This window comes from Saccostrea cucullata, unplaced genomic scaffold, assembly GCF_032062105.1.
Source record: "Saccostrea cucullata isolate Sc308-1 unplaced genomic scaffold, CSIRO_AGI_Scuc_v1 ctg12755, whole genome shotgun sequence".
Lineage (NCBI taxonomy): Eukaryota > Metazoa > Mollusca > Bivalvia > Ostreida > Ostreidae > Saccostrea > Saccostrea cuccullata.
In genome coordinates this window covers 1-16699 of record NW_026922205.1, presented here as the reverse complement: position 1 = coordinate 16699, position 16699 = coordinate 1, and the positions used below count along the sequence as shown (strand labels likewise).

At 34.1% G+C, this 16699-nt stretch overlaps 1 protein-coding gene across 1 annotated transcript; it reads left to right on the top strand.

The window, feature by feature from the left end:
* Positions 1 to 6463: 6463 nt before the first annotated feature.
* On the top strand, positions 6464 to 7861 carry LOC134261384 (uncharacterized). Its single transcript, XM_062743828.1, has 2 exons — positions 6464 to 6827; positions 7080 to 7861. Exons 1-2 carry the CDS (start codon positions 6464 to 6466, stop codon positions 7859 to 7861), a joined length of 1146 nt encoding a protein of 381 aa, XP_062599812.1.
* The last annotated feature ends 8838 nt before the right edge of the window (positions 7862 to 16699 follow it).

Below are 16699 nucleotides of genomic sequence, written 5' to 3'. Positions count from 1 at the left end.
AAAGGTTAAATCAGAACTAGTCACATAATTAAAGAGCTATTAAAAATGTATGTGTTAGAACCAAAATCCAAAGCAAGTCTGGTAGTATTCATCCTAGAGACTTAATCCAGGCTAGTTTGGGTCAGGATGGACTAATATTCACTTACTGAGACATAAACTTTTAAAATACTTAAACTTTCACTGGGACACCGAAGCTGGGGGAGGGTCTAAAGGGTAGCATGAAATTGATTACATTGTGTTGAGGCGAGTTAAAACTCCTGGAGCACTTATGCTCTTTTGATTGTCTAAATGGGCAACAGTAACTAAGCAAACAAAAAATAATATGTTTCATATATTCATCAACATATTTTATTTTTCACACTTTACTTTATAAAAGTTTGATATACATTTTTAAAAAAATAAAAATGGTTTCCATTACCAGTTTGAACTTAGTATTTCATGGAAGATGTCCACTTTGAGAAATAAATATTTTACACATACATCTCTCATAAAAACACCTACACCTTTGTACAACTAATAACAGACAAATATCAACAAAGTTCCAAGACTTTCGTACATGTCACATTTTAAGCATATTTTGGCCGAGTCTCACAATTATTTTGAAAATTTTGAAAAGCATAATAAATAGATATCCAATATTCTGTGCTACCTTTCCTGCTAAAATTCATATATGTTGAAATATATGAAAATTTTTCCATTTAATTCTGTAACAATTTCAAGGTCAATGCTCTGAATGAAACTGGAAAAGTAGCAGCTGCAGAATTTTACTCTCCAGGACATGAAATTTTGGACAATCATGGTATGTTTAAGTCTGTACAAATTTCTGTCTCAGAGAGCTACAATTATGCAACTAGAAAAGTGGAATTAGTGACATAGTAAATTGACTGTAATATTTGAGAGTTCACCAAAGTGCCAGTCAAAGTCTACATCATTGATACATCCAAAAAAATTTTCAACTTATTAATATAATGACACAGAGCAAAAGAAAATCAGAAGAAAAAATTTATACTGTGTGATGAATTTTACAATTATCTGACTTCAGAATTGATAATAATTTAAAAAGAATTTTGAAAATAGCATATTTTTATACATTTATTTACAAAACATATCAAAATTTCTTTTGTCAGTTGAATTGGAACAATTACAAAAATTCTGTCTTGAAATCTTTGACTTGCTAGTTGCAGTAATAATGTATGTTCTTCAATAAAGAGATATGTATCATTGAAGTTATCAAAATCTTGATTGTTTAAAGAATTAGGTTCTGATAAATAAAAGTTTCATTTTAAATTTAACAACAAGTAAATACAGTTAATCATTTTATACCCTTTGTGCATGTTTATACATAACGGAATACACTTTGTGACAGTCTGTAAATATCACTACGAGATTATGTCCTCATATCAAATTTTCAATCCAAGCTTAAACAGTAATTAAATTCCTAACTTTGAACAGATCTATAGTTCTTTGAAGCGTAGCAATCTCTTGCTGAATTTTTTTTTATTTGCAAACATCAATGTTTTCACATTTTAATTTAAAGAGTGAATTAAATAACTAAATGCACATTCTTCAAAAAAGAGGTATGTTCATAAAGTAAGTTGACAAGTTCTGTGAAAATGATAAATACATATTAAAATAATTCTGAGATAATTTTCCTCCGTGGATAAACGGAATACACAAAGTAACATGGAATTTATCACATTTAAACTTTTACAAGAAGGAAGCCTATCTGTACACTTGTATCACTGAATGTCAACGTCACCATATTATATAGAGACATTATATAAACAATGCTATTCTACAGTTATGAAAAAATAGAAATCGGAGATTGCAGCCTAAAATAGAAGCTAAATCACATAAAGTACCGGTAATAAAATCATTATCAGGCAATATCTAAATGAGGACACATTTCCATTCAATCTTTTTTTTTTTCAAGCCCCCCCCCCCCCCCCCCCCAAAAAAAAATTCAATAACCAGTCCTTTGAGAATCTACATTTCCTTGAAAAAAAAATTACAGCAGGAAAAAAACAGGTACAATGCCTGTATATTAACTCCTTAAAAGATTTTTTTAAATACTGCTACTAACTACATCATATAAATAACTTTGTACCATGCAAATATTGAAGCAATACTGGGTGTTCAGAAACATTGAACAAAGTCACGTTTTTGGCTGCATAATGCCCTTCATACAAAAAAAAAGTCAACAATATCATAGAAAACAAGATTGACCAGTTTCTTAATGCTGCCTGACCTCAAGCCAGGAGAGGAAACTCTAGGATAACTCTAGTTTACAAATACATGTGTAATACTAAATATTGATATAAACATGTGACTAGTTATTGAGAGAACCAATGTCCTGTTATCAATACAAACTTTGCCCATAAAATATTTCTGTATACAGTACTAATGTGTTTTTGTGGTTCAGGAACAAAATAATACAGACAATCACAATTCCAGGAAACCCAAAATAAAAGGCTTTTTCAGATCTCAGAAAAATGATTTTTCCAATTTCAGTTTGTTGCTATGGAGATATCTTTCATTGTGTATAGGTGAACTTTAGTGCTGTGTACCAATATGGTATAGATCTACTGTCTCAACAGCAAGAAGAATGATTCAATTTTGTCCTCTTGAATATCAAGATATTTGCTGTTTTTATTCTACTAATTTTGAGATAAAACAATTTTAAAAAGTCCCTGAACCTATTTACATGTCTTCCATTATACATGTTTATCTAAAACATTTAAAACACATACTGGTACATGTATAACATGAATTTATCTTAACCTTTCTAAAAAAATCTCCCAAAAATTTATGGTAACCTACGCAGCACCTAAAGAAAGACAACCTGATATTGTGAATTGTATTTAGAACATGACGCTAATTTTGCTACGTTTTCTGCCATGGTTTTTTGTCCACTCCTTTGCTGGAGGATAAGTGTTTATTGCGACATTTGTCCCCGAAGGAACATCCAGTGGTTCTCCAGAAATAACATTCGTCCCCGTTCACGGGCCCTGTGGTGTTCTTCTGGTCCAATGCTGTACTGTTCACTGCTGTAGAATTCTGATATTGGGCAGCTACCGCTTTTCTGAAAATAGAAAGAGAACACTCTCTATACAGGGCTAGACAAATAGCATGGCCCAATGCCCAGGACAACCTATTTTGATTGGTGGACAAATTATTTGATAAGTGATACCTGTTCGTAGACAAGTACATTTAGCAATTAACAAAAATTATACACTCAAGTGTTCTTTGTTTTAGCATGGATGAAATATAATGAATTGCAGCAGAGATTTTTTAAGATTTTTATTTTGGCAGGGCAAGTAATTTTATGACGGTAACCAGTCCCATGGCAAGTACTGAAAAATTCTATTTGTATACACTGAGGTACTTTTTTGTCCAATTTACTCATTTAACAGATACCTTTTACCAAAATTACTGACAAAAGAGAATAATTTAGCAATCTATTTGAAATCCTATAAATCAACTGTTTACTTTTTTGTTGGAAACACCTCAAAACAATTCTGAAGTCAACTGAAACATTTCTGGTACTAGTATATGCTCTTGATTAAAAAAAATACATGTGTAATTTCTTTTCTCTTTTTTTTTTTTGCAACTGTTGAGCAAAAAGTGCAAGGTGAAAATTGCAAGGTTTATGTTAAAATAATGCTACAATGACGATTTATATCATAAAGGTATACTTCCTCGTGCTTTATTTTATACTTGTATGTCACATGAATATTCCTATATTGCTTAAAAAATGAATCAATATTACACAGAGAGTTAACTTTCAGAATTTTAAATCTGAAAATTTATTTCAGGCACACTGATTGAAAGTTATTTTTGATTAAAGATCAAAATGACGAAATGAAATCTTCAATTTTACAAACAATGACAAAGATAACACTTTTAGAAGTCAAGAAAATTATTTACCACCAACAGAAGTTGTGAATGGAGAGGCAAATGTACATTACTCAATTAAGGGTGTTAAGAAAGTTCGTTCCATGATAAAACATTTTCAAAAATTTCAAAATAGTGCTTAACTAAAGAGATTAATTTTCAAAATCTGACAAAATCACAAGAGTGTGCTTTAGATTTAAAGCAATTCATTTCTAGCAGGAAATTTAAGAATTGTCCATCCATATGAAAATATATATACCATCTTTAAAGCACCCGAATGATAGAAATGCTGGTCATTTTGAGTAAAAATAAAGGCTAATTTACTTTTGTTTCTTCGTAGCTTATCTTGCATCAGACAAACTGATGAGCATATGTACTAGTATAACAACGATAGATCACTTTTAAACAGAATAGATTTGTCATGTTGAAAATTTTTCACCGACTTGATAATTTTTGCATATTATTTGAAAGGATGTTTGACCTGTGTGCTAATTTATGTCAGAAATGTACGCGTCATCCCTGACTTTTTTTTCCTAACAGACATCATCTGTTTTAATACCTGCCCTCCCCTTATTGATTCAACAAAAGACAGTTAAAACCTTATCAGTAGCAAGAATGGACTCTGTAAACATGAAATATCACAAATTGTAAATATCTTCTCATCGTATTTCTTTTCGAAAATAAAATAAAAAATGTGGAACGAACTTTCTTAACACCCTTTAGAATAAGAAGTTATACACTGATAGTAGAGAAATAAACTGTAGCAGGTCAAGTAGTCTCAAGAGTTATCTCCCTGTCTTGGGCTTGTTCTGACTCGCCTCATAATGCACTTTGAAAAAAATAAAATTTCTTTTCATGTATCGACCATATTAACGCACTTTGATAAAATGCGTATGGCTTTGCCAATATTCTTGCAAATCTTAAGCATGATAAATAATTGAACTTGTTTCATAACTCTTTGGTGATGAGCTAGGTCACTTCATGATGTGAACGTGAACAATTTTGATTTTTCCATACTTTGAAAATTCTTTCTCTCTTAAATGTGTTACTGTACTTATTTTTTTTACAAGTTTGCATGATTTTATGTAAACTACAATTTGAAAGTTCTCAACGTCATACGTCATACCAGTTATGTAAATACAAATATTTGGGTGTAGCATAGGCATCGGTACTGAGAAAGGGCGTTAGGCACACAAAATTTTCGAAAAGATGCATAATGTATGAATTGAAAATTTTGGCTTACATTGGAGGGGGGGAGGGTGTTCCACTTTTAATTTGCCACCGTCGGATATGCACAATGTATAAGAAAAAAAGGGTTGGGCTGAGAGACCTTCTTCTCGTCTTCTCCTTGTTTTCAGTAAGGTTAAACGAGTACATGTAAGTTAAACAGATTTTCAAAAGATATTATTATTACAAATTGATTCTCTCAATTAATAAAATCTAAGTCAAGAATTTCTTGTTTTATACATATATGAAAAAAAATTTCAAAGTGCGTGGAGTGTGTCCCAAATTTAACGCACTTTGAAAAAAACTAATTCAAAGTGCGTTGATTTTGTCTCAATTTTGAAAAAAAAAATATAAGTGCGTTGAGGGGTTTATCAGCAACATGGTCTTCTTTTACCAATGCTACTTTCTTACCTTCCATTGACTCAATGATTAAGATGATTAAAACAGGGTAAAATCTGCTGATGGACAACAGAAGAGCCATTTTCACTTTGGTGAGCATTGTGGCTCATGGGCCTCCTGTTTCTTAGCAATAGGATACATAGGAATATACCATAAGAGAAAGAAATCTGTTGTTAAAGAACAGCAGGGTCATATTGACTAAGGTGAATATTGTGGCTTATGGGCCTCTTGTATTTTTAAAATGACTTGCACCATGAAAGCTTTCCCTCTCATTGTTTCTGAGGGTCTTATTTGAAAAACACAGTTTGGTGGCATTATGTGCAAAGAACTTTAGATCGGGACCAAAACCCCTTTTGCCTTCAAAGATCCATGCCCCAAAACTAAAACATGAAATGCTAGATATGTTTTTTAAGTCTGATTTAGTGACACATGAATAAACCTAGGTTAAAGCTACCTATTTATATTATCTAATGTTTCTTGTTCTTGTTGGCTGTGCATATCATGTAATATGATCTCTCAGTTTAAAGTCCAAATCACTTCACAAAGCATAGCTATCTTACCTGTGCCTTAAATCTAGGTCATATGTAGAAGACATTCAACAAACATGGCAGCCAGTAAACCTCAATTTCCACTAGGCTCTCCCCAAGAGCATATTGAAATGTGTCATACCCATGATTTACCTATTGATATGTTATGTGAGGACTGTGATGAATTTATTTGTCGTAAATGTGCCAAAACAGATGATAGAGATCAGGAATGGAATACTCTACCAACGGCAGCTACCGAAAGGAGGAGAGGCTTGCTAAGATTTTTGATGAAGATCAAGGAAGAGGACCTTCCCAGTATTTATGAGAAAATAGAGTAGGTGTCAAAACAGATCACAGAAAATAAAGAAACTTGTGACTCTGAGATTACAAAGCTTCAGAAACATGTCGATGAAATAATGGCCAGATTGACAGAAATCAGGAAAAATAATGAACAAAGATTGAGAGATAATTTGAAGGAAAGAAATAAAAAGTTGAATAGTGTGAAATCTGAGTTAGACAATAAGAAGAAAGATATTGAAGAGACGTTAAAGTTTATGGAGAATAACAAGAGTACCATGTCAGATTATGGCTTCATTGACAACCACAAGGAACTTTCAAAACTGCTGTCTGGGGTGAATCTAGATTTTGATATGAAAAGCTGTGAACATTCAATGAGATACAGTAAAGGAGATATCAGTGATGAAGTACTTGAGAATATGATTGGAAAAACTCTAGATTTAGACGAAACCAGTCTGACTGAAACAAGTTCATTCAAATATGGTGATAAAGTAATACAGTGGACCCTCACTTATCCGGACGCTTTGGTTCCCAGTCAATTTGTCCGGATATGTGAAGCATCCGGATATCTGAATCACCAGTTGAACAAGACAGAATAACATTTATAAATTTCGTTCCGATAAAAAATCGTCCGGATACTGAAGCATCCGGATATCTGGCGTCCGGATATCTTAAGGTCCACTGTAGCTGTGTTGAAGGCATTGTGTGAAGATCAGTGTTACATAAAACAATTAGCGTCAGATAACATTGAACAAATAAACAAAGAAGGTGAAATAAAACATAGATATAATATTGCTGCTTATGACATGTGTGTGATTGATACTGGTGATGTTTATTTTACTAACTACAGTAACAAATCCATCAGCTGTATGTCACCATCAGGATCTGTCTCTACAGTCATCAGTATGGATCCACTGGCACTAGTGGGAATCTGTCAGTCTGTGGACGGTGGACTACTGGTTACCTTGAGAGACGAGGAATCAGAACGCTACAAATCAGAGTCACACAGTAGACGTCTGGTGAGACACATCACGATGACAGGTGATGTCATCCATGAGTATGAGTACCAGGAGGACGGTCAGACCAGACTGTTTACAAATCCATTCAGAGTCACACAGAACAGTAACAGTGATATCTGTGTTGTGAATAGTACAAGTACAAGTACAGGTGAACTAGTGATTATGTCTCCCTCTGGTCGTATGAAGTCTGTGTACCGTGGACAGAACCTGACAAAGAACTTTACTCCAAATGATGTAGTGAGTGATTCCCTCTGTAACATCCTTGTTACTGATCTATTGAACAAACAGATCCATCTACTGAGTCCTGATGGGGAGTTCCTGAACTTCTTACTGACAGACAATGAAGTGTACCATCCATCTGCGGAGTTCCTGAAGTTCTTACTGACAGAGAATGAAGTGAACGGTCCGATCAGATTATCCCTATACAAGTCTACACTGTGGGTCGGATATTATGAAGGAGTTGCTAAAGTGTTTCAGTACAGAATGCAATATACTTGAACGTTGATTAATTTTACTCATACAAGTATTTCAAAGAATTCTGCTTCTGACATTTCATTTTCTTAATTCCTAGTCAAACTATAAGTTAATATTCTTAATTCAATTTCAATGGACAAAAACATATGTACATCCAAAAATGCAAAATTTATGCAATTTTGATTTGATACAGTAACTTTGGAATAGATCAATATAAAAACTTCAAACTAGTTCTTCATCATGAAAATGTAATTAAAATCCAGCATCTGAAGCAAGTTTGGAGTTTTCATCCCTTGATGCATCATTTGTGCGAGTATGATTTAAATAAGCCTTATAGTTTCTTTGTAATAGACCTGCACTAATAACCTTTTCGAGGTCCATTATCTGGAAAATGTATATCGAATTCGAAGCAATTCGAAGCATCCTAAGATGTATCATCCATGCATGTTTGCTCAACATAGAGCTCAAAGTTACTTGGAAATGAAACCTGTATGAAAAAACTTACCTTTTCAGTAATCCGGAAAATGTAGGTCAGATTCAGCATCCGAAGCCAGCCTAGTAGAATGCACCCTTAGATGTACCATCCATGCAAGTTTGGTCATTATAGGGCTAAAAGTTACTTGGAAATGAAACCTGTATGAAAAAACTTACCTTTTCAGTAATCCGGAAAATGTAGGTCAGATTCAGCATCCGAAGCCAGCCTAGTAGAATGCACCCTTAGATGTACCATCCATGCAAGTTTGGTCATTATAGGGCTAAAAGTTACTTGGAAATGAATCCTGCACCAAAGACTTGAACCGTTCACTCGTCCAGAAAATGTAGGTCAGATTCAGAATCCGAAGCAAGTCTGGTAGTATGCATCCTAGGATGTACCAGCCATGCAAGTTTGGTCATTATAGGGCTAAAAGTTACTTGGAAATGAAACCTGCACCAAAAATTTAAAGACCGCGAAACATTAACTGGCAAAATTGGCAATAAACAGCTTATGTCATTTCTATCTGTTACAATCAAAACATTCAGTGATAGACAATGAAATGGGTGGGTACAATTCGACGCGGACGTGGGAAAAACATCGGATTGAAATTGCAGATCGAAATTCATTTTCAATATACCTGAAATGTTTTCAAAGCTAAGAGTGAATATGTGATCCAAAAATCAACTTATTTCAACTACCGAATACATATTGATTGCAGTTCACGAGTTAATACGAGTTTTAGCTTATAATTTAAACGACACAAAAGACCATAGAAGACAAAGAGTATTTTTCAGGAGATATTTGATTCACTCGTCCAGAAAATGTAGGTCAGATTTAACATCCGAAGCAAGTCTGGTAGTATTCATCCTTAGATGTATCATCTATGCAAGTTTGGTCAATATAGTGCTTATAGTTACTTGAAAATGAGACCTGCACAAAAAACATAAACCTGTTCATTCATGCAGAAAATGTAGGTCAGATTCAGCATCCGAAGCAACCTGGTAGCGTGCATCCAAAGATGTTCCATCCATGCAAGTTTGGGCAACATAGGGCTTAAAGTTACTCGGAAATGAGACCTACACGAAAAACTGCTCCAAAAATGTTAACCTGCTCCAAAAACATTAACCTGGTCATTCCTTTGCTGAAATTGCAGCACCTGAAACTTTGGATGAGACAATGAAACACACTAGAATCATCTTCCATGCATGTCTAAGCAATATAGGACATCGAAGTAATTAAAAAGAAAACTGCTCCAAAAAACTTAACCTTAACCTGGGACGCCAACACCGACGCCGAGGGTATTACATAGCTGATAAGCCCCCCCCCCCCCCCAACTTCGTTGAGGTGAGCTAAAAAGAAAGAAAGAAAAACCATGTTGCAAGCATAAAAAACATTGATAAAATTAAGAGCAGGGTATCGTTTCACAAAAACATCGTAAATTACGTACTACTTAGCGAGTTACGACGAACTTAGGTAGTACCTACGTACTACGTTACGACCGTTTCACGAAATGTACTTAGAACTGTCGTAAATAATCGCACCTTCCATATATATACTACTTAATTTTACCGGAAGTCAAAAATTTGGCAGACGAAACGATTTCTAAAATTAAGAAAGAGAAGAAGAAGAATTTTACTGCAAGGGAAGTAGAACCGGGCCCTGGTGGAGGAGGTGGAGAAACAATACCCAGGTTCATTCTGCATTGTTCATGCTGTTACCAAAATCTAGTGTTGGCAAATCGGACGATTTTTAGTAACCGGTTACTCGCTCAATCTTCCGATCGAGTACCCGGTTACTCGGATGATTTATTCATATTCATATACAGTTGTATATCATTATCTCATCCTTTACTCATCGGTAGCAATAAAACACAAATATATTGTGATTGCTTAAAGATACCCATGCACGCACAATCTTGAAAGAATTTTAAAACGTGCATTTATAATTAAAAATTAATTAAATCAGAAGAAAAAATATTCAGTGTTTCACGTTATTTTTCAATGGTGTTCATCACCTTTTACTTTTCGACTCCCGATATAATTATATCATGATCGAGGAGAATGATTATTTAGAAATTTGAAGTAACAACCGTACACGATAACTCCAATTCACGTAAATGACATTTCATAGGTATCGAATCAGCTGTTCTTTTAAATACTTCGAAGGTTTATGTCTTTGGCGGCATCCTGTTAAATTTTTAATAACTCTTTCTTCAAAACTTGTATAACCTGCTGGCAATCAAAGCTATCAATTAATTGTGAAAACTAATCAAAACGAATCGATCGTATTAGTGAAACTCTAGATAATTAAATCTAACGGTAAGTAAAATTAGAGAAATGCTTTTGTTTACGCTTATCAACAAATTAACATTTTTTTTTTGTTATTTACTTTATAAAATGTATTTTTATCCGAGTAACCGAATAGCATTTTTACTAACCGATACTCGCATCGTTCGACGGTTAACCGGTTAACCGGGTACTCGTTGCCAACACTACCAAAATCAAAACTATAACTCTGAACTGTAGTCTATTAATTTACAATGTTTGTTTAATAATTCAATTTGATAAATAGATAACTGAAAATGACAAAATAAAGATAATCGTGCTCAGAAATATTCATTTATTATGAAAGAAGACAGTTGGGTACCAACACAATGTTTTCACAATAAAAAAGACTACACAAATTGACCAATTACCCATACAGTCTCAATGCAGAGCGTCATAAATACCTCTCAAACAGCGTAAAAACATTTGTTTAACTTAAGGCTAAATTAACGACCTTTGTATAAAAAATTTGTTTAAAGAAATGTGTTTTCTTTTACATAAATTTGATCCTTTTTTTTTCGACTAACCGATATCAGATTTTCTAATCAATTGCCATCGTTCTGACCAATTAACTGATTAAAAATATCATCTCTAATTAATATAATTTGGAAATGTCTGTAAATATATAAAATTTGAGAAAGAAGTGACCTTTCAAAATTACAGAAAAGTAAAATTCAATGGGAAAAAAATGTGATCTACAGATATTGATTCTTTTGATTCTGACTAATTTCAATCAATAATTATCTATAAAAAAACTACTTACAATATACTCTTTATGGAACAACATTATTTGTGACTGTTTGATTCAATGATTTCTAACTGAGTTTTACCGTTTACACAAAACAGTTGCATTAGAACTTACCTTTGTCTGTTCTTTCTGTTTTTCTAACTTCTTTTTCTCTCTCTTCCTCTGGAATTTACAGAGATAAAAAGTACAGAAAACAATCTAAAAAAATTAATGTACAAGTAATATAAGTTTTATCTCTATTCCATTCATAAAATCCTAGTTACAACTAGAAAAAAGTTCGACATATGAATGCCAAATAATTAAAATTCTAATCATCTTGATAAGGGTTGCCAAATCACAACTTAACAATGGCATCTCAAATCACAGATTTTGAAATATTCATGCGAGTCACCTTTTTTCTTTGATTTCTTTTCTCTTACCTACTTTTTTCTCCTCCTCAGATCTTAATTCTTCGTCATTTCTATTTATTTCTTGAATGAATTTTTTATCTTCATTAAAAGAAAGACAAGAGAGCAATTAATTCAAGCAAAAAATGTTCTTATATGGTTTTTCATTAAAAAAATATATATTAGAATGCTCTCAGGGCTAGTGAATCTTTGATAGGGCCAACAACTTGAACTGTTAGTCAGCGCTCACATGTATTTTCATCAATGATTAGTCTCTTCACCTTCTAATAATAAGAGTTAAAGCGAAGTAGTTTATAAATACTTTTGGTCTCTTTTTGGGTGTGGAGGGCCTTTTTCACTTACCTTGATGATTGTAAAACTTTCTCCCACCATTTGGTTGAAGTAGCGAGTACCAGCAAGGGAACACATACATTTATAGCGAACATGCTAACTGTAAACTTTTACTTAAGTGACCATGACCTTTGTAATAAATTGTTGATTGTAACAAGGAAGCACAGATTCCAATCTTTAAGTTAAACTTTATGATCCAGACACTGTCACTTTTCTTTACTGTCAGTGACTCTGAAGTTGTCCAACATATAAATACTTGTACATCAGCATTTCCAGTATTATTGTACAGATACTTAGCGTAGCCAAAGGCGCTTGGTTACAGGATGGTGTATTTTGTGCATTATGTGTTTTTCTATGTGTGCCTAAATACCCTCATCAAGGTAAAAATAAAAATTCGCCGAAATTAGCACGTTTTAAAAAATGTCATATTTACTGTATATAAAAAGAGTACTATTTTTATATGTACAGTAAATATGACATTTTTTAAAACGTGCTAATTTCGGCGAATTTTTATTTTTACCTTAATGACGGTATTTAGGCACACATAGAAAAACACATAATACACAAAATACACCATCCTGTAACCAAGCGCCTATGAGTGTAGCTTCAGAAACGTAGCTCTATACTTTACAAAATTCGGATATATATCACCGAGCAAAAATTAACATTTTTGAATTAATGTAACTTTTTATTAATTTATACTAAATTCGGACGTTTATCTGTGAAATTCTTTATCTGTTTTTAATATGTGCTTATTTGTAGTAAACTGTGTCTTATTTATCTCATTCCCTTTGAAATAGGATTAAGACATTCCAATTGACACTCTGTGACTCTGTCAAAATAACTGTTGCTCGTTAGGTGTTAATGCCTCGGGATTTGTAAATCTTTTACCAATGACTTTATTTGTACAGTTTCTTTATAACCTCTTTCATGTCCATTTTATCAAAGAAACACACCTGTTCATCAATTAACTCAACTAGTGTCAAAAGTCAATTATTGTTTAATCTTAATCTTACAAATATCTATGTCCATTATAATCTCTTCAGTTTGGAGGCCCGACGCTCTATCGGCCACATCCAACTCGATTAAGTTTTGTAAGATATTGTTAAAATTCATGTTTGTTATTTACCATCGTCTTTAATAAATTCGGAAACCTGATTTACCAATTTTTGGACTTTATATTGGAAGACCATAAGGAATACGGCAACCTTTACATTTTATTACGGCCCACAGCGCCACTACTTCGTTATACCCGCCAACATTCCTTCTCCCCCGTTTACGCAGAAAACAACGGATATAGTCCAGGAATTACCTTTACAACTAATGACCAAAATCCAACTGGTTATAATTGGTGATAGAATCGGGACGTTCCCCTTTGTGTTGTACCTTTCACTACGCCAGCGACGTGTTCTACCCATGAGTTTAATTCCCCCCCCCCCCCATCAAACAACACGATGGACTCTTACTTTCAACCAACATGTATGCTAACAAATTCTAATCCGCCGCAGTACAGTCGTGCCTATCAAAAGCCTTCTCCATCAGTGTGTTTTAACTGTGGAAAATACGGACATTACGCTAAAAACTGTCAAGCGCCATCTAAAAAGTCAAATTCGAGCAAAGTGCGTGACGCAAATAGAGTTCGTAATTTTCTGGACAGAAAACAATGGCTGAGAGAATTACCATTCTACAACCTCAGACAAGCTGCCTTCTACAAATGTGTGGACATTACTTCATCCCTGCGATGTCAAATTTCAAAAACAAAAGAACAACTTAGAAATTCAACTATCTGGATCAAGGAATTGCTTCAGAAACTGCAAACCACCGAGCAAAATTTTAACTCAACAACAAAACAACTTATCACCGTTCAACAAGAAAGCGTCATGACTAGAAACAACAATTCAAGACCTACAGAATCCTAAACCTGAAGTACAGCAGGAAATAATCGACTTGAAAATTAAACTAAACAATGCAAACAAGAACAATAAAATGGCATCAGACCGAATATCAGACCTTTCTGCCCAGAACAAGAAACAAACAGAGGAAATCCTAATACTGTCGACACAACTTTACACAGAAGACAACGACATGAGAAGACAACGGAAGCAGATAGACGAGCAGGACGCCAATAACAGCAGTCTCCGCTTTCAACTTGATTCTCAAAATCAGGAGATTAATTCCCTCCGTTTCACAATACACTCTCAAATCCAAGAAATCGGGAATCTCCGCAATCAAATCGACGCCCAAGTTGACGAAATAGAAAAGTTAGAGGACATTATTGATTACGAGAGTCAAAACGGTCCCATCCCTTACCCGGTGCAAAACAACTTCCACGGACAGTGCCAATGCCAACAGTACCAAACATTTTATTAAGGATGTTCTCTTCTAAAACACGAGGACGTGTTTTCCGGAGGCCGAAGGATATTATCACCGAGCAAAAATTAACATAAGATATTGTTAAAATTCATGTTTGTTATTTACCATCGTCTTTAATAAATTCGGAAACCTGATTTACCAATTCTTGGACTTTATATTGGAAGACCATAAGGAATACGGCAACCTTTACATTTTATTACGGCCCACAGCGCCACTACTTCGTTATACCCGCCAACATTCCTTCTCCCCCGTTTACGCAAAAACAACGAATATAGTCCAGGAATTACCTTTACAACTTATGACCAAAATCCAACTGGTTATACATATAAAGCAGAGGCCTATTCAGCAGAGCGAAATTTTGCGAGCGCTCGCCAAAATTCCTAATACCTCCATAGTAATTTTGGCGAGCGCTCGCAAACTTTCCTCTACTGAAGAGGCCTCTGACAGATCTATTTGCTTTGTCTGTCCGAATCTTCTTAAGCCGAGAGCTACACTTCTGCAGCTATGCACGTGATGATCAAGATATATTTTCCTGCGCGCATTACACATGGAAGGTCATGCCTCAGTCCTATTGGTCCAGAAGCTTCAGTAAAGTTCGAGGGGCCTACTTGAATACACACGTACATGGCAACATTTGCATATAAGTTAATCATGACCTCAAGGGACCTCGGCTTAGTGGACGGAATGGCATCTATGTTTTACAACTTCATTCACACGTTCATTCGTCCATTTGGCAATCTTCTACGAAAATGGAATGTCCAGATAAAAATTGATTAAATGTTAAATTTCAGATGATGAAAGAAACTGCTCCCTTGCTTGAAACTGTTAATTTATGTATAAGAATATTATTCGTATTCACAAAAATAATGATTTTACTAGATACTTTTTGTTATACCCCCCGCTTAAAAAGCGGGAAGGTATATAGTAATCGGTATTTCCGTCCGTCTGTACGTCCTTCTGTTACGATTTGGGGTACCCATCTCTTATCTGCAACTCCTCTCATACCACTTAAGGAAATTTAATGACTTTTACAGAATCTTTATTACATATTGCCATTATGCACCTCCTATTTACTTTTTGATCTGACATATATTTTGGATTTTCCAGAGCAAAACATGGACACTGCCATTTTATTCATATGGGAGGCGGGGGTATCATTTTAGTGAGCTCATTGCTCACAGTACCTCTAGTTTAAATAAAGAATACACATACTTCATGTAGTTTTAATTTAATTTTTTTTCTAGTAAATGTGTATCCCAGGATAAACATCTATGCAAGTTTGGTTTAAGCAGGATTCGGTTACTTGGGAAAGGATTTGCTCAAAAAGCCTGTTTACTCATCCACAAAATGTAGGTCGGTTCCTACTTCCACAGCAAGCCTGGTGTCGTCAAGGGTTGTATCAGTATATCGATACGTATAGATATTTAATAATAATATCATATCGAAAAATAACTTCCAATACATATCGGAAAGAGAATTTTTCTTCCAATTGTTTAAAAGATGGGAATTACAATCACCAGAAATTATATTTCACGTTTTTTTAATTAAAACTGTTCAATCATTACTAGTATATAATTTGTAAGGAAATCACACAGTTTTATATTACAAAATACAAAGAGAAATTTATTTGATCATGTTGATTTTACTGTCGTCAAAAGTTTTAATTTGAAGTGTTATTTGTATAGACAATGAGATATGAACTTTAAAATGGGTAATAAACCACTTAATCGTTATGAAATGTATGCATAAAAATGATCAAGAAGCCTTTTCTGATTGACTTGTTTTAGAATCCAATATATCCCATATCACTTTAAAAATATTGTGTTGTATCGTATCGTATCGAAATTATTGGCTCAATACACAGCCCTAGCAGCGTCCATCCCTATTTGCATCATCCTTAAAGGTTAAATCAGAACTAGTCACATAATTAAAGAGCTATTGAAAATAACACTTTATCTCGAAAATGTATGTGTCAGAACCAAAATCCAAAGCAAGTCTGGAAGTGCCCATCCCTTGATACTTCATTCAGGCTAGTTTGTGTCAGGATGGACTAATATTCACTTACTGAGAAATAAACTTTTAAAATACTTAAACTTTAACTGGGACACCGAAGCTGGGGGAGGGTCTAAAGGGTAGCATAAAATTGATTACATTGTGTTGAGGTGAGTTAAAACTCCTGGAGCACTTGTGCTCTTGTGATTGTCT

Coding starts and splice junctions, on each gene's coding strand:
- LOC134261384 (XM_062743828.1), top strand. CDS start 6,464: ATGGCCAGATTGACAGAAATCAGGAAAAATAATGAACAAAGATTGAGA. Junction 6,828..7,079: donor AACAAGTTCATTCAAATATG/GTGATAAAGTAA, acceptor TAAAACAATTAG/CGTCAGATAACATTGAACAA.